The sequence below is a fragment of the Sinocyclocheilus grahami genome, unplaced genomic scaffold (assembly GCF_001515645.1).
Source record: "Sinocyclocheilus grahami isolate Dianchi unplaced genomic scaffold, SAMN03320097.WGS_v1.1 scaffold2.1, whole genome shotgun sequence".
Classification (NCBI taxonomy): Eukaryota; Metazoa; Chordata; class Actinopteri; order Cypriniformes; family Cyprinidae; genus Sinocyclocheilus; species Sinocyclocheilus grahami.
This window is the reverse complement of record NW_015505181.1, coordinates 3,903,113-3,924,715: the sequence shown is the minus strand read 5'-3', so window position 1 is coordinate 3,924,715 and position 21,603 is coordinate 3,903,113. Positions and strand designations below refer to the sequence as shown.

The window sequence follows — 21,603 nt, the reverse complement described above, 5'->3', positions numbered from 1 at the left end:
TTAATAGGGATTTTTTTTAATTTATATTAAATTAAATATTAAATTAAATGATTATATTTAATTAAAATATTTAATATTTATTAAATTTAAATATATTTTAATATGATATTGTTTTAAATGATTAATTTTTTTTATAAATGCAACATATATTATATTATATTACATTATATTATATTATCCTGAGTGATCTGGCTATTATATTCATTATATCACCTAAATGGATGCCCCAAAATTAGTTGTTTATTAAAATTCTTTATTTGTTAATTCAGTAATTACAATTTTGATAATTTGCTCTCCTGACTATGCATGATTAAACAGTTAGTTGCATTTTATTATTTGCTTTCAACATTGTTCCTGCTGTCCTCCGTCAGAACGACCCACAACAAATTCTATAATCAGAGTATCACCATAGTTATCTTAAGTGTTCTTAAACTGTAGGTTTTTAATTAAATAAGATTAGAGAAATTAGCTGTCTGTTAGCATCAATGCTAACAAATGAAATGCAGAGCCTCCATGCTAAGCTCTGCAAGTTAGATGAGAGGATAGTAGTGCAGGGACTCTGTGAAGTGCAGCGAGTTGTCAGCCAAAGACCCATTTTTGTGGAAATGGGTATTCCCTTGACAATAAGCTCTGACAGATAACCAGAGGCAGAAAAGAAAATAGAACAAAGGAAATTCTACCTTCTTCTTCATCTTTAGCTTTCTCTGTGCATGACGGTGTTTACTGGATGTCACTGCTAAATATAGGTTCCACTGCCTTATTTTTATGCTCTCTCTCTCTCTCTCTCTCTCTCTCTCTCTCTCTCTCTTTCTCTAGGTTGGAGATGAGATCCTGGAAATCAATGGGGAGAGCACCAAGGGCATGAAGCACGCCCGTGCCATTGAACTGATCAAAAACGGTGGCCGAAAAGTCCACCTGGTCCTAAGGAGGGGGGACGGCTCTGTGCCAGAATATGGTGGGTCAATCTACGAGAACATCCCCTTCTCCCCTGTCTTCACCCCTTGAGGAGTTCCCCCACAGGGGTCGGCAACACCACCACCTCTTCTTTTCTGCACACTGGCCCTCTCCTCTGACTTCCTCCTGGGTGATGGGCCTTCCACTTGCTGCTGTTGCCCCCTCTGTGCACTGGGCTAGCCTAGGGACTATGGGACATGTGGCTTTTGGGTGGTGGTTGTGGCACATGCTTTTCATAATACTTCACAAGAATAAAAAAAAAACACAAAGCGAGGAAGCAGAAATATTAACGTTTCTAAAACTGGATATACGTTTATTGTTTTTCAGAGGGAAAAAAAAATATGATAAACTCTGTCATGCCCTCCACTGAGGTGGCATGACCATGTCAGTGAGTTGTAACATATTTATGATATTTATTGAAGGTGAATGTAAGCTACTGAGAAGGGTCTTTAAGGAGACTTCATGACTACAACGCATTCTGGTATCATTAGCCATTTCGGTAAACACTCACAATACTGTATTCTACATATTCACGGATCTTTTTGCATGTTGTACATGTCAACTGCTTCTTTGCGAACTTTGCAGATGTTTTTTTCTTAAACTGCACATTCCATTATCGATTTTTTTTGTATTCAATGGATTGTCATCGGACGTTACATCCTTTCATTTACAGACAGAAAGCAACTCACTTATTGAACATAATGTCAGTGCCGCATGATGTCAGTGAATATCTAAATGTGTTTTTTTTTCTTGTCAATTTCCATAATATTTATGGAAAATTCATGTACTAATTTGCAGCAGTTATTTTTGATGCTTTTGTTTTCGTTCTTGACCGTTTAAAGATGCTCATTCATGTATTTTGTCAAGTTCAGAATGTGATATAATGTGTCCTTTCCTGCACCAACATGATATCTCTGTGAGGTTGTATATTTTTATACCATTTTGTACTTGTTTTTCTCATTTTTCTCTTCCACGTCTCACCACTTTTGTTTTTCTTTCTGTTTGCAATGTAAACTGCTTCATATGGTGTGTGTGTTTGTGCACATAAGCTTGTTCCGGCATCCACATCTCACTGTCCTTGGGTTGATTTGCTGCTGGGTGAGGATGTGTGCACACGTGTGTGTGTGTGTGTGTGTGCGCGTTTGGTTCCAGCTCTCTGTTACTGTTGGTTTTTCACTCAAGGGTGGAGGCGTTTTATGGACAATCTCTATCTTTGACTAATTGATAAAATAAACACTGTTTCCATTGCAAAAGAGCATAACTCTCTCACGACTGTTGTTTAAGGGATCTAAATACTCTGCTTCTCTCTCTTCTTTTTTTATCTATCCTTTTCTGTTGTTCTGGGCTCTTCCCTCCACCCCTAGCGATGGTTGCTCCCCAAGTCGCTGCTTGTATGAGATCTGAAAAGACAGGAGAGCCTGCTTTCTACCAAAATCAGACCACGGTTTGTAGATCCTGTGTTCCGTCTCATCACATATCTGGCAGTTTTCTGTGCTGTGGCTTCCACTCAACTGTACTGTCTCTTGCAAGTTCATTTACAAAGAATGCATTGCCAGTCCTGTGGCCATTCCTGACATTGTGACCTGAATGAGTGGGTTCATTCTTGCATTTAAAGTTTGCCGACATCCCCAAAGATGAATTGTTAAACCTCATCAGTGAATGCAATTTTTTTTAAGTGGGTGTTGTTTATTTTTTTGTCATGCGTTTCTTTTCTTTTTTTTTCGTTGTCGTTTGCCACCAACCAAAGCCATTAACTGGTACAGGTGAAACTTCTTTGACTCTTTGGATCCTTGTCTATCTTCAGCATGTTAGGTTTCTCTCATTAAAAAAAGAAAATATGTAGCTCAAAAGTGCTTCTACAATGTAGAATGTTAGTTTTGGTCTCAGATAAGAGTCGTGGGAACAGAAAGGTTTGCCTGCAAGTTTTGCCTCAGGTTTGTTACATCCATTTTTCTAATCATATAGACATGCCTATCTCAAACCAGTCCATTATGTTTGGATATTTAAACATTTGAAACAGCATTTTAAACTCATCAGTTGCATGAGTTCATTATTTGCATCAGCACTAAAACTGTTCTTAATGGTTGCTTAGTTTAGGAACAGAATCAATAAGTACGTTAACATGCACAGTTACAACAGATTTTTGCACAGTCAAACTCCAGTCATCATTTGTCTAAGTATATGGCAAATATTTGAAATACTAAAAAAAAGGTCACACATCACCTCTGCCTTTCGAAGCGTAATGCCAATTCTGCCAATCATTCACTTTTCTGTGAATCTGAAAAAAATCAGCAGATTGGTTTTGACGTTCGTCAACAAGCTTCGACTCCTCCAGCCTGAAAAAAAATCTGGACAAAAGTCATGTAGTGGATTCCAGTCTTGACTGTTGTTTTAGTCTGACTGAAACCAGACTTTTTAAGTGCATGTAAACGTATTTAATGAGGGGAAGGCCGTCTAGTCATGGTAACAGCTTAACCAATTAGAGCTTTGAAAATATAATAATAATAAAGACACATTCACAATCCATTACAAACATGATACATGTTCAGGCAGTATGTGACAACTGAGTTCACCCATAATTACTCCTATCTTACAGACGGCATCAACGACGGCAACGGCATCGGCGCCGGTGCACAAACTGTTTCGGAAGTGAACACAGCTCCTCCCGAAAGTCGGCCCCACCCACCATCGGAGTCCAGCTATCCACCAGACCTTCACAAATCATCACAAAATGACGACAGGAGGGCACGGGAGTCGGGTCAACGGGAGCACGGCCACCGGTCAAACCACCGCCACAACAACCACAGACACCGGTCCCCTGAAAAGAAGAACAGGAGCAAAGGGCACAGCAAGGACAGTGGAGCCTCAAAGCCTCACAAGAGGAAGGGCGACAAGAAGAGGTCCAGCACGGATGACTCACACCACCACCACCACACTCACAACCAGAACCACCATCACCACCGGAGGCACCGCTCCCCAGAGAGGCGCAGAGCTCGGAGCGCCGAGAACACCATGGACAGACGCCATCATCGCCACTCTTCTCCTCGCAGACACAGATCACCTCAGCGTTCACCCCACCGATCAGGTTATCGCCGCAGTTCTCCTTACCGCCGTAGATCCCCCTACCATTCCCCTCAACGATCTAGATACCAGTCTCCCTCCAGGCATCCTACAGCTTCCTCAAATAAACCCTACTACGGTGAGTTGGACAGGGGGCTGGATGTGACCTTAAAAGAACCTCCTCCTCCGAAACCTCCATCCCGATCCGAGAGCATTCCACATTTGGCGACATCCCTGGACCAGCTCGATCTGGAAGACACCCTTCCAAGAGAGCCGCCCAGCTACCTTGACGATCTTTCCCCTATGGACCGAGCCTATCGCGACTCAACCCTTTTCCGCGGGACTTCTCGCATCGACACTCTTCCCCATGTTCGGATTCCCGACTCGGATTCAGCCTTTCAGAACTACAACTCGTTATTAAGGGGCCGCTCCCCAGTGAGAAGTGGGGGCAGACAGGATGGATACCGTCGAGACGAGTCTCCGGTTTCAAACTCGTACCGGACGAGGAGTCTAGGTCGAGACCTGTCTCCCATCAGAGGTTACCGCGATGAGGATGAAGAGGAGGTCGGATCTCAGCTGAGTGAGTATTATAGCACGCTCAGATCCAATTACAGTAGAGCTAACAACAATGTACCTGAGCCGAGGAGGAAGGCCTACAAAGACAGCCCCAAAGACCTCAGCATCTGATAGGTCGGCTAGGAAGGACACCATTACCAGAACCCACTGTCCACACAAGCCTTCATCCAAGGACTGCGCAGAACCTGAATACTAAATTATTGATTTTAAATCTGGTGTTTTCTCATGGTTGAACCTCTTTACAACTCTCAACAGCAGAAGAATGAGTTTGTTTCTTTCCATCGAAGTGTCATTTTGGTTTCTTTTATGACCCTTTTTATAAATCTGCTAGCAGTTCTACAGAGTTTGACAACTATGTATAAAGAAAACGATTATGTGCCTAACAGTACCATTCTTGGTGTTTTCTTTTTTGTTTTTCTTTCGTTTTGTTTTACAAAGGACAGCCTTTTGGACTACTGTCTGATTATGAAAACTTCTGTTACAGAGAGAGCCCTCTCATGCACCGAGCAGCTCAGTCAACGTGGTGCTCAGACATATACTGTGCATGTCTTTACACTTTCAATGTCTTTTCTCTCTTTTATTTTCTTTCTCTTCCCCAGTGCCACTGTTTTTTAGACATTTGACCAGAGTATAGCACAAGCCTGCATTCGTTTGTATATTTTTGACAGTTTGCAGTGTGTACATTCAGAGGTGATCATTTTAAAAGAATGAAGGGATAATGAAATACAAACTATGATGATAATGTTCAAAAAATAAAAACAGTATATATATACACATTTTGATGGTCTTTCTTATGATTCTCAAGCTTTCCACAAAAAAGGAAATAGGCTAGTTAGCGGGTCAAGCAGAGGATAACTTGGACTGCGATAATTATTCAAGATGAATGCATGTGGGAGGTAGAGACTGTGTTTAACTGCACTATAGGTTCTTCTCTAACACTTTGCCAACATGTCTGGAAAATAAAGAGGAGGAGAGAACAAAGACTTCTTTATCTTCTTGGCAGTTCAAAAGGTGAAGGAAAAGAGATTCAATACACTACCCACGGAGTCGACAGCTTTTTAAAAATCCAGTGAGAACTCCTTCTCTCAGGTCATCAGCTGAATAAGAGACTGAGCCTTTCTCTCTGGCTTAAAGAGAATGATTTGAATGCATAAAAAGTGAAGTGCGTCAGGAGAACTTTGTTCTCTACAGCCGTAGTAGGGATAGAGTGGTAAGGGATCATAAGGAATTAGTATGTCCTCAGTTTTCACAACAACATGAAAATAAACATTACTTGGCCTTTATATTTATGTATGTAAATTTGTTTTATTCAAATTTAAGCTAATTCTATGTTTGTACAACAAAATCTAGGGGTTAAAACTATTTAGTTAATGCTTGTACAATTTGGTCCATAGCAAAATATTTAAAAGGTAGAACACGCGAAAAGGTGACTGTCCAGAAAAACAATGTGCGACTGAAAGCTGTCTAATATCTGGCAAAAGATAAAGTAGTTGATTCATTCCTGGAATGACACAGTGTTAGTTGAGCTACCTGGTGTGAATGACTGTTATTTTGACCTCATTTTAGTCCCACTGCTGCATCCATGAATAGAAGGCCTACATTTTGGAGAATGAAAAAAGGATTGGAGTGACGTAAGCTACAGACACATTGCTTTCATAGCGTGCAAAAGTATGCTGACTTCCCCACATCCATTTCTAAACAAAGAACATTGTGCCGTGCAATACAGTGTCTGTCTATCTGTCTTGTCTGTCTATCTGTCTGTCTGTCTATCTGTCTGTCTCTCTAGGCTAGTATTTGTGAACTTCTCTTCTGTTTATGCAGGTTTGAATTTGTATTCTGCTGTACAGCAGGGGGAGGGTAGGAGGTTTCTGGGTTGCTTAGTTACCTCAAGGTCATTTTTACAGAGTTTCACAGGCATTTGTTTCCAGAGAGCATGGCGCAAAAACCTTAAAACGGCAATACAAATCAAGGACACATTGATTAGACTTTAAATGTTTAATTTTCCTTGCTCACATGACAGACAGTGCATTTGATTGTAGTTGCATTTGTCAGACAGTGTCATTGTGTTTGTCTTGAGGATTGCAGGAAACAGACATTTTTCATAGTTTTGTAATGAACTGTTCAAATTTGAAGTCTAGATTTCAGCAGATAAAGTGCAGTAAATAATATTAAGTATAAAACCTACATTGCCCTTTACATTTAATAAAAAAGTGGTTCTTTGATTAATTTAACACTTTTATTGATCTCAGTCCTATTTAGCACACATTCTTTTGCAGCTGGTATAAGGTAACACTGAGAATAAATTGTTGCAACAATCAATGTTCAGCTATAATGTTACTTATACTTAATATATTGGTGCTATGTAGCAGTTTTATTTATTCTGCTCAAATTCATGAAACTACATTATACTAAATTACACAATTATACAGTTTTAATATATTTTATTTTAAAATGTGATTTATTTGTGTGATGGCAAAGCTGAATTTTCAGCAGCCATTACTCCAGTCTTCATTGGCACACAATCCTTCAGAAATCATTCTAATGATGATTTGCAGATCAAGAAACATTCTTATTATTATCAATGTTAAAACAGTCGCGCTGCTTAGTATTTTTTGTAGAAACCGTGATATATTTTTTGAGGATTCTTTGATGGATAGAATGTTTATTTGAAATAGCATTCTTTTCTAACATTGTAAAAATCCTTACTGTCACTTTTGAGCAATTTTTGATGAAGAATTTTTTTCTTAAAAACTTTAAATCAAATCTGTCCCCAAATATATATAGAATCCGAAGTATGAATATAATTTATAAAATCAGGATTTGAACCTCTTGCAGACTAAATTGACACTGAGTTGGAAGTAGCAGTACAGTAGTAGAAAAGTGCTGTTCTTGTATAATAATTATACTCATAATGGTAACACTTTCAATGAAGCCTGTATTTATAAAACATTATAAGAGTATTCTTAAGGCATTATAATGAATGCATAATGTATTTTTAAAAAAAATTATATGTTGTATCATCTCATGAGTAATCATAACAACAGTTTTAATGCATTATAATAGCTACTTGTTTGTGGTTATAACTTTTTAAGATTATGATGATTTATAACACACAATGAACACAATGCATCCATATCATTATAATTGTTGTTATGATTATATATGAGATGAAACAACATATTATACGTTTTTTTTATAAAACATTATGCATTTATTACAATGCCTTAAGAATACCTTTACAATGTCTCATAAAAATGGGCTTCATAGAAAGTGTCACCATAATGCTAATAATAATAATAATTGCTCATACAGATAATTATGTATTCCCATCCACAGTCTGAGCTGTACTGAAATGTCTGTCCACTGAAATATTAGTATACAACTCTATCTGCCATGCCAGAATTTTCCATATGTCCTTACAGGGATATAGCTTTCATAGGTTGCAGGCAGCTGAGCTGTATGTTCTGCAAATAGCCTAGAGCATGACCCTCAGGCAGAAGATTCAGAGCTGGGGACAGATGAGATATCTGTCTTGGACTTCGAGGTGGAAGTTCCTTCCTCCTCATCCTGGAAAGGATCTTTTCCACAGCACAGTATTAACATCATGGAGTGACGGAACTGCTTATTCATGAAGACATAAATGAGCGGATTATAGAGCGCTGAGCTCTTGGCGAAAAATGCCGGGATGGTCATAAAAATGGGACTGAATTGACTCCCCTGGTGGGTGAAGATATACCAGGCGACGCTGGCATAGGGGACCCAGCATATTAGGAAAGCGATGAGCATGAGGATTACCATTCGAGTAACTTCTCGCTCAGCCCTCTGGGTAGTCTCCGATTCTTGCTGCTGGGCAGCTGCGACCTTGACAGTGCAAAGCAGACGGCCGTAACAGAAAGAAATGATGGTGAGAGGAATTGAGAAATGCACGACGAACATGTAGATGACAAAAGACTCGTTCTCAGTCTCCGGATTCAACGTGTAATAGTCCACTCCACATGAACACTGCAGGCCCTCAGGGATGTAGCGGGACCATCCGATTAGAGGCGGTATGGCACACGAACAGGCCATTATCCAACTAAAAGCGACACCCAAGGTGGCGTGGAGTTGCGTGAAGCGAAATTTGGTGAAGGGCTTGCAGACGACCACCCACCTCTCAACAGCCAAGACAACCAGTGACCAGAGCGCAATCTCACCACCGAGAGTAGCAAAGAGGCCCTCCAGATTGCAGCCGGCACGTCCTAGGACGAAATATCCATGTAAGGAGGTGTAGAAGGTAGTCGTGAATCCACCAAACACCATAAAGAGATCGGCCACAGCTAGGTTCAGAAGGATGTAGTTCAGGGGGGTTCGAAGCTTCTTGTTTTCAATGGTCACATACAATGTGAGGCCGTTGATGGGAATGCAGGTCATGATGAGGAAGAACATGTATGCAGCGACGCAGTAAAATGCCATCGGTGAGGCCAGGTAGAATTGCGGGTATTCATAAGGGCTGCGCACCTCACCAGTCACATTGGACATCGGAACGTAAAAGTCTGGTCCCTCTGTGCCATTCATGATGATCGGTTTGTTTCTTCACCCCTCACTGTAGGTTTGTTTGGTCTGGGAAATTGAGCACACTCCGCTTGGGTGCCTTTAAAGGGCAGATTATAGATTAGCATATTTGACTGGTCAGCAGAATTGTGGTTCAGCCAATGCTTATCATAATCTCTGTCCTGCACATACACACTCATGGTGTGATCAGGTTATGTGGATTGAATCTGTCTACATCAATTGGGTTAAACTGATCAGTTGATGCAGAGAGCAGTGTATTCTGGTTTCTCCAACGACACATCTCACGCTGTCTCCTTATTTAGTACTTTTCATCTTTAAAACATCTATTTATAATGATCTCAAAGACAACTAAAGAGTGTACGAGTAGACAAATGAACTTAAAAAATAAAAAGACTTCAAATGTATATGTTTATATAAGGGAAAGTCTTTTTTTAAATGTTCTGTTTGTGGTCCTGCTTCACCAGTTCACCAGTGTTAATCAGCTTTTAAATTAGATTTCTGTTTTATATCTAACAATTAGAGTTTGACCCTAGCCTTAAACCATCCACTTAATTTAACCACTTAAATTCAAAACACTAATAAAAAAAAAATTGTAGAACCCTGAAACTTGATATAGTAAGAGAGAACTTTTCCTTTGTCATTTTTTTTTATTTATTATTATTTTACAGTTTTCTACTTTTCAAGATTGCATTTAACATATCTGCAGTTATTTAAGGAAACTGCATATTGCTATAGCATTTTTTAATTCTTTACCTTTCTTAGGAATCACATTTAGACAACTATGATGTAGTGTCTGATGTTTTATTTGTTGATTTCAACAAAATAACTGTAGTAGGTTCTATTTGGTATTCAGCCCTGGAGAGGAAGGCTGTAATTCAATATTTTTCTCAAAAAGAAATTCGAAATATACTTATATTTTTTAAATGGGTTAATATCTTTTCCATGAAGAGACAGGGAAAACATGATGTCACGTCAACAGAAATGAAGAGATGAGACTGAAAAAAAGCTTAAACGTCAGGAGACAGCATGAGCCCATGCATTTCTTGTCAATAACTTCCCACGCGCCATCTTGTGGTGAATATCATGTATGGCAGTTCCTCTACAACAGCAGTCCCATCAATTAGGCTAGTTAGGTCAACTTTACGTTGAAATCATCATGCTAAATATTGATTATAATGACTTATAATTGCCTACGGATTTCTGTCTTGTCAATTTATGCTACTTATAGCACCAGAAATGTGATGTATGATCAAAACAGGGGAGTTTTACAGACTACAGCTATGTTATATTTGGTGTAATGAGCTGTTTCAATGGAAAACAAAGGGGGCCTACAGACATCCTCCTTTGGCACAATGTAGACACGTCCTCTACTGCTGACACACAACCCTGCAAGAGTGTGAAGAAACCCTTCAACCCACCAGTCTGTAAAGTTGACATGAACTCTATCATTATATCATTTATTTAGCATTGTCACAATTGTTAACTGTATAAGCCTAATTGTTATAAACTGTAAATTGTATAATTCAACACTTTATTATGATTTCAAAGAAGGTCTCATTATAATATTACATTTTTGTTTTGTTGGCTTAGATTTAATTCATTATAATTTCATATGCTTTACTTAGTACTCATGTTTTATCCATTTTAATCCATTTCTATTTAGTTAAGTTTAAGTTTAAGTCTACAATTTTATATCTAGTTCTTGATGAGAATTTATACTCTTATATTCCAAATGCAGGTACACTAAAACTGCAGTACTGAAGTGTGCACCATCGCGCTTTATTTTAAAGCTGAACTTGCACATTTCTTTGAAATGAATGCAGTATTTCCTCAAACATCAATCCTTCACTCTCCAGGAGCTTTTGGAGGACTGGCTGCTAAATAGTGTTTAGGGCTTCTTGGTTTTGACGAGAGATCTGGCCTGGGGAGTTGAATTGTTTTATTCCAGTATAGTGTATTAAATTATCTGTGCCTGTGATACAGAAAGCAGAGCTTCCTGTGTGTCTAAAACAGCACTCTTATCTCTCTCTGGGTCCTTTAGTGTTGGGTCTCTGGATAAAACTTACAGGACTGTATATTATTCTGTTATTAATACACCAGGATCAAAAGCTTTTTGTGCTAACTGATGGTAACAGTCTGTTCCTTTGACACGTACTGGGTTGCCTCTAACCAAAGAAGGAGTTTTTTCTCAGGGCTTTTTTTTTTTGGATACAGTGCATTTAAGTGTGCACCATCCATCCAGCATTTGTTCCTGGTACTTCCGATTTTAATTACTTTTTTTTTTTTATTATTATAAATTCGTCTGTTCAGAATGAAAAACATACATTTTTGATTCCCCATACCATACACTTTAAAGTCTGGACTTCATAATGTGCTCTGGATTACTATTAATGCATTCTATTGCCATTAATGTAGATATTTTGCCGACTGAATCTGATTCCTGAGAAATGTTTGCTTGTGTATGACACCATTTATGTTCTTTTTCATGTAAGACAGCTTTCCACTTCTTCCCGCTAAAATGTAATCCCAGAATATGATTCTGTCACACTTGATGGCCATACTGGTACTTTGGTGTCAGCCTGTATTTGGTTTCTGCCAGACATAACATTTGGCTTTCAGGTCAGTTTGAGTGTTGTCAGACTACAATATTTTCTACAATATTTTCCATCTCCCAAAGAGCAGTGTTGAAGAAACTACTGATGTCTGGATAGTCTCTCCAAATTTAACCAGAGAGCGTTGAAACACTGTTAGTGTTGCAACTGACCTCTTGGTCTAGTTGCTCAGTTTGTCTGGGATGTTTCTTTCTGTTTAGCCACATTAGACCTCAAACACGTTCCTTAGAAGTTTTTAAGGTTTTCCAAGTTTTTGCATAATAAAATCTAGTGTCCACTTCAACTTCAAGTGATCAGTCTGCTTTGATATTTGTTGATATTTAGCATTTTAAAATCATTTTGATGCTTATTGCTTACATTATAGCTGGGCATTATCTGAACCAACATCTCCTTTTAGTATGCTAAATAAGTATAGGCCTAAATTGTAGGTAAATATATTCTAAGGTCACTGTATAATATGTTATCAGAAAGATTATTTATCATTACTGAATCAAATTTGTGGTCACTGAAGGCTGAAAACTGTTAGCTAACCCAAATCTATTCTGTTTGATTTTTCCTATGTCTGTATCCTGTCACTTATTGTACGATTGAAATGAGTGAAATTGTGAAATGAAATACTGTTCATGTTGTGATTGCAACATGGTGCTTGTGCTGCATAATCAGAACGTAACAGCATGAGTTTGAGTCCAGAAAGTCACCAATGTGGCAATGCACATGAGCAACACAATTGCGAATCAAACTGTTCTCTGCCAAGAAAAATACACAAACGAGACAGACACCTACTGCTGGTGGGCCCTCAGTCGTATACAGCTGAGAAATACCACCATATCAGAAGCAGATTTACCCATTTTGAATCAGCAATCAATTCAAACCATATAACATCCATTTCTGTCAACATTGGTTTAGGCGAAAAGCAGGCCTAAATTGAATCTGCAGAATTATTGTGTAGTTTCTGCATAATGTATGCAAACGTGGTAAAATCTGTTGAATGGAGCAGATTACACATCCACTGCCGTTCAAAAGTTTGAGCTTGGGTGTTTTTTTTTAATGTTTTTGGGAGTCTTGCATACTCACCAAAACTGCATTAATTTGATCAAAAACACAGTAAAACAGTAATATTGTGGAAAATAACAGTTTTCTATTGCAATTTATTTTAAAATGTAATATATTCCTGTGATGGCAAAGCTGAATTTTCAGCAGCCATTATTTCAGTCTTCAGGGTTACGTGATCCTTCAGAAATCATTCTAATATGCTGATTTGGAAATCAAGAAACATTTCTTATTATTATCAATGTTGAAATCAGTTAAGAGTTCAAGAGAAAAGCATTTATTTGAAATAGAAATCTTTTGTAAAAGTATAAATGTCTTTAATGTCACTTTTAATCCGTATAATGTATCCTTGCAGAATTAAGATATTAACTTAAAAAAAAAAAATCATACTGACCCCAAAATTCTGAACGGTAAGCATATTGGTTACTGAAATCATAATCAAATTAGCCATGATATTTAATAAACTGCACACAAGAAGTTCAGCATGTAGAACTTTGTTAACGTCAGGTGGTCCAAACACGCGTCCTCTAGCAAATTTAAGCTTGGATAATTAGTTCAGAATGAAACGGCTTGTCTCCACACACTCTAATTACATTGGCTTCCTTAGCTTAGAGGATTTTAGAAATGCTTTTGTCATTTCTCAATTACCTGAGATCACGTTTGTACTTGTCATTTTTCATGCAGTCAGATGGGTTAGAGGTTGGTATTGAACATACAAAAACAAAATATATAAAAAATACATAGTGTATAAACATATAATATACACTGTAGGCATATTAGACTGATATGTTGTTTAAAAGGTAATATGGACTATTTTAATGTTTTAATTGACTAAATCTAACTTTAATCCAAGTTTAACCTTGTCTTAGCTGGAATCTATTGATTAGTATTGTTTGTGTTAGACGTCAAGTAGACTAGGACGTTGATAAAAGGGGTACAAATCTGGAGTCTGCTGTGAATCCTTGCATATGAACAGTCTCACTCCTCCACTAGATTCATCAGACAGACTGAACTCACTGTACAGTTCATTTGTAACACTGGCCTGACTGTAGAACATTTGAGCTGGTCTCCCTAATGTTGATTAATGTCAACGTGAAAGAGTGACAGACTGTTTGGACTCGGAACAAGTGATAAGCAAGCAAAATATGAGCAGAACAGACCAAAATGTCTTGGCAATGAAGAACAGAAATGATGTCTGGAGACTGTCATTAGATAAGTTAGATAAGATGTCCTCAGGAGATATTGGTCTCAGCTGTCAACGGAATCCTCACTTCCAGCCAGGGACATTATCCTTGTCATTTACTAGCATCTTATCAATAATAAATAAATTTCACTGTGCAGTGAGGTGGTGTGTGAAAGGTATTCATTAGATTATTTACTGACTCAACAGAATATCTATACAGAGTTCATCAGTTCCCTTCAGTGGCCTTGGTTCCAGAAGTATTTTCCCATTCAATTTTTAAAGAAGTCTTTGTTAAAGAGTTATAAACATTTATTACACGGCTCTGTGGAATACTTGATTCTGATTGGTCAATCGCGCGGTATGTTATTCCCAGATAACAACCGCCAAATTGAATAACACACCGCTCATCCGAGTACTACGAGTTATCTTGCCCGGTACTACTTATATGCTTAACGAGTCACTCCGCTATCGTAGACTGTCTGGCGCCATTTTGTGACTGAAAACACTTAACCACCGCAGGTTACAATGCAAGACTTCAGCATTAATTTCAACATATATGGTAAAAACAAATCTTTTTAGCCGTGTAATAAGCGGGATAATGTACATCCAGCCGGTTGTTATCTCAGAATAAACCCCTTCAGGCTGATACAAGACCCCTCCTGATCACCCTGTCGGGGTTTATTCTGAGATAACAACCGGCTGGATGTACATTATCCCTTACATAAACTATGAACTAAACCATCAGCTACAAAGAGAATGACAACATATTAATTGAGCATAGGGAGACTGACTTGATTATGTCATTCACATATGTCTCGATTATGTCATCTTCATGGTCAGGCCATAGACTGTTAAAAAAGATGGACAACGCGTCTCTATTTCCATCCACTGCAGAAAAATGAGGCCAAAACGTTCCAGAAATGGCTGAGGTGGAACTGCTTTATCAAGGTCCTGTCCAAACTCCCACAGACTCAGTCACAAGCGCTCAATCATGACACCACACCGCATTTTTATTGCATCAATTAACTAACTTAGAATAACAAACACTTGAACATACAGTACATCAGTGTGATAACAACTACCCAAAAATGACAGAAACCATCTTTGGTAAAAGTTTATTTAAAATGTATTTGTGTTATTTGATTTTTAAGTTTGGCTTACGTCCCATTCGTTTACGTGGAGAGGGTGGGGTTTATGACCAAGTTATCACATACCAGCAGTTATTTCTTGATATTCTCGGTCATCACTGGCAACACTGTATATCAAACCACTCATTCAAGTATCTGAAACCAGCACTACTTTCATGTCTTTCATATAACAATGCAAACTCACTCTTTCTCATTTCAAACAAACATAGCTGGCAACATCTAGCATCGACTGATTGAAGATTTCAGTATATTCTTTTGTATTTTTATTTAATTGACTTTTACACTTCTTTAGTTACATCTTATTTATTATTTCCAGGTTTAATTGATTTTCAGTAGTCTCATACATTTGGATCTCACTGTAAATGTTTTTTAACACACGTCTATTTTTTAGCTTTAGATCTGCAACGGCACACATTTGAATGTCAGATATCAAAGGGATGCTATCAGCCAGCTTGGTAAACTTTTTCAAAGCGGTATGTGTCTTCACACAAGCTTTTAGAGGCGAAGATAACATTTTTGGAAAGGAAATATCTTTCAGAAGACGCACCATTTATGTGCTCCATCTCTTGATCTAATCATCCACTTTCTTCTTCAACACTATCAAACTTGGTCAGCTTCTCTCCTTTCCTGCTTCGGGACATTTGGCAAGGCTGCTTGTCTCTCCCTTTCGGATCTTTCTCTTCTCCTTGTCTGCCTGGACTTCCTTCCACAAATTCATCTCAAAGCTCGCCTACATGTTTCAGCTAATGAATCTGGTTTATGTTTCAGCTATTACAGTAAGGAGTACTAGTAGGGAGGAGGTCGCATCCTCCCAAGATGATTACATCTCCAATATGACAATGCTAGACTGTGGGGAGCGGCGTGTGGAAAGGCTAGCACAATGAAACCGAGGTGGGGTCACTTATGCTAAGATGGCACTGTCACATCCCATTAATGGCCTTTAGACACGTTGTTAAACCATCTAAGAGGTAGGAAGTGATGCAAGATATGGAGGTGTTCACAGGATGTCCTGAACAATAATAGGTTGGGTTGACAGAAGGAAGTGACAGGGCTACATGCTTCTGACGTTGCACACAAGGGGTGGGGAGACGGTGTGAATGTTATGAGTGCCGAAGTGGCCCAGTTCTATGGGAAAAACCAAGTGAGCATGCTCAGCTGCCTTGTAGAACAAAGGCCAATGGTTGTGCCTCTCGGGACAAGCAGCAGATCTCATTCAGCACGCCTGCTGTGAGAGCAAAAAATAGAACGATTACACACTAATACACATAAACCTTGGCCAAAATACACAGAGCTTTTCTGAGTAGACCAGCTATGATTGAAGGAGTAAAGCCAAAAATTGTGAACTACAGTAATACAGGGAAGGCCGGAGATTATCGTAACGTCTTGTTTCAATGTCTGTGTTTTAAATGTTTATTTCAAACTTCAATATAATGTTCCCATATCTATCTGCTACAAATTAAAGCTGCTTTTGAAATCTATAAAATGGGTAAATATTGAGTTGTAATATTAGAAAAAAACTGCGCATGCATTTATTTAATTTATACTTCTTTATTTATGCATTTATACGTGTTCAAGATTACAAATGCATAAATAAACAAGTACGATTTTATTGTATAGAACATTTTCCTTTAAAAAAGGACGATAGGTTTTGTTCTACAAGTTGGAAAATTGATTGAAAAAAATACATAAACATCCCTCCCTGTCTGCTCAAACATAATATTTAAAATATGTATATTTAAAAATAGATTTAATTTAAATTAAATTGTATCTCCATACCAACAATACCAATGCCAAAAGTAATTTTAATGTGTAATATTATTTAAATATAAATGTAATATATTAAACATTTACATTTATATAAGTAAATGCATAATATAATAACATTACATTTAAATATTTAAATTTAAAGTAAAAGTTGTTAGTCACTTTCTCATCTTATTCATCTTTGATGAAAAAAAATAATAATTTTGATTAAAAAATATATATCTTACTGATCCCAAACTTTTGAACAGTAGTAGTAATTTCTAAGCCATTAAACTATCTGTGTTACCACTCACTCAATGTTAAAACCATCCCCAGACTTCTATTTTAGTTGATGCACCCAATTTAACATTTCTAACGTTTATTATTATTATTATTATTATTATTATTTTTATTGCTTATATTTTGATACTCTGTTCTGTATTGGTATTTCTTTGTGCAGTGGGCTCAGTGTTTTTGTTGCCTCACCAATGTAACACCTCACAGAAGTACATAGCTACTATAAAACACATCTCTACTGAACAAATGTTGCTTTGAGCTGACACTATGCAGATTATTGTAAAATCCACGTTGTCTCCTCAGATTTATAGCTGTGCCTCTTAAGAACTTTCAAGCTACATCATTTCCCAGATGCCAAAGGGCCCGATGACGTTGTCCTCTCATATCTCTGTGCATGCGTATGAGCACAGTGACGTCTGCAGCCACTGAGTGTGTTTGGAACTGACCAGCGAGTAGAGAAGAGGAAGGTGGCAAAGGAAAGGGATGTGAAGGGAAGAGTTCTGGGAAGACAACGCGAAGGGGTTTGAGCAGAGGCTACGTAAATCACTACTCACTTTTCCAAATCTTGCAAAGATAAAGTCTGAGGAGAATTACCGTAATATCAGGTTTGTGTGTAATGTTTTGCTAAAAGTTTATGTTGAAAATTCCATTCCCAGTTTAATCCAATCCAATGATTTGAGTCTGGAGCAGGACTATTTGTTTGACCAATGACAGACAAGGGAGAGTTTAGGGAAAACGCTTTGATAATAATCATTGTTACTCTACAAAATACTTTCAAGAGTTCTCAGTCTGCTTAAGAACAGGCTCAACTCAATACAATAGGCTATTTCTGAACAGATTGCATTCTGTTTCAGAAAACTTTTTCTTTCCCAAACCAAGTCCGACATGAGGCATTTTTTAAATTCTGTATCGCACCCATTCAGGAATTTTTGTGAGTTCATAGAGAGATTACTGTAGAATGGCAACTGGGACAAAAATGCACCAAAACATATGGTGTATAACAACAACAGATATGACAACTTCAGAGTGTCTAAGGAAAATGAATAAATTAATAAACTCACATTAATGTTGCGTGGGAGGTCTGTGCTGTTCATCTGCACAGATGGTTAATCTCTTGAACACACTTGGCCTTTATAGTGTAGACAAAGTCTGTTCAAATACAGTCAAGAGTGCTCCTGTCTCCTTTAAACACACTGACCTAAATCTTTTTGCAGTAGTTTTGCCATTGCATTTAAGAAGATGTGAGACAGTGACTTTTTTGCAGACAATTAGCTGGAATGTCTCTTTTGAGTTGTGGTCTGTGTATGAGCTTGTGTTTGAGGTTTTGTAAGAGGGTAGGTGTCATGATGAGTGTCTCAAAGTGATCTAAAACTCTATGCATAGCCTGAAGGATTGTCTTCCAGACTATTGTAGTACACCACAAACCACTTTAAACATTACCAAAGATTATAAGATAACCGCCCATAAAACTTTGAATAGGCTTGTTTCTGTTCCCCTTTTCACATTCTCCTCATCGTCAATCTGATTCTGAAGTCGTTGGTGGGAATTATGAGACTTTCACAACCTCGCACACAGACAAGAGCCAGCTTATGAACAGATTATATAGCGGTATAGCAATTGTTTTCAATTATACTCTTTCTGTTTATTCCCCCAAACACCTGCATGTTCTGCATGTCATCTTCTACAACTCCTCCTCAAGCCGTAGAGCTTTCATGGAAGGGACACTAAGAAGAAAGGGATGAGCGAAACAAGATGGCATGTGGAGAAATAGAAACAGAGACGTTGCTCAACTCACTGTTCTTGCTTTGCCATTAGGTAAGTGGGAGACTGTTGTTGTAAAAGCACATACCCTAGATGTTAGCACTATCAGCCTGTACGATGGAGTGAATAGCACAGACATTTGACTGTTTGTGTGTGTGAGCATAGAGCTGAGTGGAAACAGATATGCCAGCACAGCTGGAAAGGGCCATCTCAAAGAGGCAGAAGATAGTTTACGTTACAGAGAATACTCTGACATTACAGTTGGTGCACAGTAAAAATATGGTACTGCTATTCTTCATATGTAGACAGTGTCAAGTGTAAACTATCACTCTGTTCCAAAACATACTGAACTGCCTATGCTGTGTAGCGTCTGGACCACTCAAACACACAATATATATTTTGTTAGCTAGATTTAACAAATACTCTGTAACACCCCAGGAAGCCGAACAGGCCCCTGGTTCCATGGCAACCCTGACACCCGATACATTTACGACCTCCTTGTGTGTGTGTATGTGTATGTTAGACCAGTTTATGTGTTTATGTAGTATGTTAGACTAGTTTAAGTGTTTATGTAGTTAATAAAACCTTACTTGTATCACACTTGACGTGGTTCATTGTTTGCTTATAACTGGAGTCACTTAATCATGCAGATTTATGCTACAAGCTTTTGTAGAATTGTACAGTAAGAAAGTTATTTCCCTTAACCAGGAAATTAACGTTCTTAGAATTGACAAGACAGTTGACCCTGAGAGGTCAGCTAAATATCTACAGCGGATCTAAATATTCATAATTAATTATAAATAGTTATGATTAATTATTCATATTTCCTCATGAGCTGATTCGTTACAGCTGCTATTGGTTGCTAGTAGCTATTCTTGCTGTACCAGGTTGTCCAGGATGTGCAACTGAGCAAATCAGAGTTTTTCTTAACTCTTGCTATACTTAAAACTGATGTTTCTCTACCATTTCTCAGAAACTAATGAAAATGGATGAATGCAGTCCTGTGTGATTTTGCTTTTCATTTTGCACATGCTATGTTAGTATCCGTAACATGGGAAAACTGAAGCTGCTTCATTTCCACAACAAGCAGCCACCAAACCACAGTGTGATCTTACTTAAGTTGTTGAGGAATGAGAGCGAGTCACAAAAGACTTCCTGTAAGCCCTGGTGCTCTGCGTGCACAAGTACGTATAGGCAGTATACCCATATCTTCTGCACTGTATCAGACTCACATTGATGGTTCCCAAGTCCCATCACGGCACATATACATAAAGTTGAGCTTCGTTCAACTTTGTTTGTCACTTACATAACCGTAAACTGCTTGAAAACAGCTCATTAAGTAGCACTGCATGCATCTTTCTCAGAGAAGGCAATCCCAGAATGCATTGTGACAAAGCCTGTACTAAGATGTTTCTGAGATGGTTCTCTCATTATTACTATGAATATAGGAGAAAGTGCCATGCACAATATAGCAGAATAAGTTCCACCATATTATAACCTAGGCTCATTGGAAAAACATGCCTCTACCTACATTTTTACAAAACTACCTATACATACAATTCATTGCGGTATCCAGCTGAAATAGCAGTAAAACGACAACATCTTATATTCATGTTCACACAAATTAGGATTATGGGTCAAATTATCAATGAATAAAAACTTGTTTTTGTACAATTCCTTGCACAATACTATGTTATGACCTCAAAATGTAATTTACTGTAATGCTTGATTTGTAAACTAATACATTTGACATCTGAATTACATAACCACCTCCATATGTATGGCTTTTTGTCGTAGTAAACTTGATCACCTGGTACAGCGTTGCACTTGATGTAGAGTGCTCGGATACAAGTCCTGTAAAATGAGTCATTATAAAAACAGATCAAAGAGTTGTAGAAGCAAGCTAAAAAAAATTTGGTTGCTTCAGCAAATGTGTTCTATCTCAAGTTTGCTTTTGTTAACGCATTGGTTAGGGTTAGTGTAGGTGTATATTCAAACTTTTTGCATCACTCTCTGAACATTTTATTTCCGAGCTGCCAGGGTACATACAAGGACCGATATAATAAAAAGTTTGCAAGAGTCACATTCATCATTTCACTTTGAAAGTGTCGCAAAACATGCAAGAAGCAACAAAGTCATCATTTTGAAGAAAAGCCACCAAATGAGCCAGCATTGGCTTAATTAGGTCTGTAATTTAATACTTAAAAGTACAGTTTAAAAATAGTTCAGTGTAGTTTTACTTAGTATTTTTTTCTGTTTGCTGTGCATTTGCTTACTCGAGTATCGTGTCATGAGCAAAATGCTAACATCAAATTTTGCTGTAAACAACTGTCAACTGAATCTTCTGTGTGGAGCACTATTTGTGTGACATGCTATGTAGAGCACGTCAAATCACTAATGCGTGATGACTATGAGCTTCTGTTTCAGTTACAATTCTACTTTAGAAGGCAGCTGTGTATATAGCTAGTAGGTGCAACTCACTAGGTTTTTGAAAAGAATTACTATGTTGAAATTCCCTGTGGGGCATCTGGCTACTCTTATCAGTTTCATTTGCTTCTTTTCACCCCCCTTACTCTCCTTCTTTCTCTCTCCATCTGTCTCTATTTTTCCTTCAAAGATTTTTGGAAATTATTGTCTACTTGCCACACGCACAGAGAAGAATTAACAC

At 37.9% G+C, this 21,603-nt stretch overlaps 2 protein-coding genes across 2 annotated transcripts in view; one reads left to right on the top strand and one right to left on the bottom strand.

The window, feature by feature from the left end:
- The window catches only part of LOC107553826 (membrane-associated guanylate kinase, WW and PDZ domain-containing protein 1-like), a 94,752-nt gene extending 89,370 nt beyond the window's left edge, over positions 1-5,382 (top strand). Inside the window, exons 23-24 of the mRNA XM_016236167.1 lie at positions 817-955; positions 3,551-5,382. Of these exons, the coding sequence (XP_016091653.1) occupies positions 817-955; positions 3,551-4,701 (1,290 nt within the window). The 3' untranslated portion in view covers positions 4,702-5,382. The remainder of the gene's footprint in view (positions 1-816; positions 956-3,550) is intronic.
- Positions 5,383-7,831: 2,449 nt separating this feature from the next.
- On the bottom strand, positions 7,832-9,215 carry rhol (rhodopsin, like). The gene has a single exon (XM_016233062.1). The coding sequence runs from the start codon at positions 9,142-9,144 to the stop codon at positions 8,080-8,082; it is 1,065 nt and encodes a 354-aa protein (XP_016088548.1). The 5' UTR covers positions 9,145-9,215; the 3' UTR covers positions 7,832-8,079.
- Positions 9,216-21,603: the final 12,388 nt, after the last annotated feature.

Bases quoted from the DNA above. Each gene is read 5' to 3' on its own strand.
- rhol (XM_016233062.1), bottom strand. From the start codon at position 9,144: ATGAATGGCACAGAGGGACCAGACTTTTACGTTCCGATGTCCAATGTG.